Source organism: Lottia gigantea (assembly GCF_000327385.1).
Source record: "Lottia gigantea unplaced genomic scaffold LOTGIsca_8, whole genome shotgun sequence".
NCBI lineage: Eukaryota > Metazoa > Mollusca > Gastropoda > Lottiidae > Lottia > Lottia gigantea.
In genome coordinates this window covers 1922992-1924503 of record NW_008710662.1, presented here as the reverse complement: position 1 = coordinate 1924503, position 1512 = coordinate 1922992, and the positions used below count along the sequence as shown (strand labels likewise).

At 29.0% G+C, this 1512-nt stretch overlaps 1 protein-coding gene across 1 annotated transcript in view; it reads left to right on the top strand.

Annotated features, from left to right (window-relative positions):
* Positions 1-1266, top strand: part of LOTGIDRAFT_155368 (hypothetical protein) — a gene marked incomplete at both ends in the record, with an annotated part of 4581 nt that extends 3315 nt beyond the window's left edge. The window contains one exon of the mRNA XM_009066934.1: positions 407-1266. Within this exon, the coding sequence (XP_009065182.1) occupies positions 407-1266 (860 nt within the window). The remainder of the gene's footprint in view (positions 1-406) is intronic.
* Positions 1267-1512: the final 246 nt, after the last annotated feature.

Genomic DNA, 1512 nt, shown 5'->3' with positions numbered 1-1512 from the left:
TCTAATGGAGGCATGGGGCTGGTGGACATTAAATTAAAAGGTCAATCACTTTTACTTAAATGGCTAAAGCAATATTTTAATCCTGTAAATAATACTTTTTGGAAATATACAATGACCTACTTTCTAAATCTATATGGGTCATATGGCCTAGACAAAGATATTTTTAAAATACATTTTAATTACAAACTTTTAAATATTTTACCATCTTTTTATAAGCATCTTTTATTAGCTTGGAATAATGTTAATAACAACTCTAGAGCAGAACCTTGTACATTAAATGACATTGCTGTACAGCCTATTTTCAATAATATTTAACTTAACCACAATAACAAAGTTTTAGCTTATAAATATTTTATTCATTCAGATATTTTAACTTTTTATGACATTTTATATTATGTAATACCAGGATTTCTCCAAAACCACTCTATTATTGATATTATTGAAGAACAATTCCCTGAACTGGATGAGAATAAAATAACAGACACATTTGATCATATTAAAGCATCAGTACCAGCAACTTGGAGGGAAATTATAGACTCCAGCTCCTTTAATGTACATCCTGGGGAAAATTTCTTTAATATATCCAATAGTAAAGTGTCTCCTGACCAGCTGACATCTAAATTCTGTTATAAGATATTATCTAAACTTAAAGATGCAACACCTACTGCTGTTCATTACTGGGAGAAACAGAATTTGGGTGTCAACTGGCCACAAACTTTTAATAATGTCTTTAAAAATTATAAATCGCCTAAAATGATTGACCTAGATTTTAGAATTGCACATAACGTAATATGGACAATGGCCAAATTAAAACGCATCGAGAAAGTTGAGAGTGACCTCTGTCCAGTTTGTGGGGACGAGCCCGAAACCATAGAGCATTTATTTGTAGATTGCCTGGATTTAAGTTTTTTTACATACCTTATAGAACAAATGTTAAAGGATATTTTACCTTTTACTTTTACCAATCTAGATTTTAAATGTTTTATGTTATTTGGTCTCCAACATTTTAATAAGTCAATCCCCTCTGAACTTTTAAATATCATTTTATCCTGTGCTAGACAAACCATTTTAACTAGAAGATATGTTTATATTGATAAACCAAATGCAAATTTAGATTTAGTTATTTTATATAAGAATGTTTTAGCAAATGCACTCATTTATTTAAGAGAATTTTTTCCTAAACATGTTTTTATACAGAAGTTTATTTTACCTTCCTGTTTTGTAAATATCCAGCTTGATAACTCAATCAATATAGAATTTTGTTAATTTTAATAATGTAAATAGTTAATCCTTTTAAATGGATTTCCCTCTTTAAGTATAGTATAATTACCACGTGACTTCACACATTCCTAACTGTTCATTGTGTAAACAAATATAGCAGACGAATAACAGATAATGCCCTAGTTTTACCTCAAACTAGGTCTAAATTCTTTTATTTTTATACGTTGAAGGGATATTCCTATGATCCTTACATTTTCGATTTTGTCCGTAAGGGTCATATTTAAAGAATAT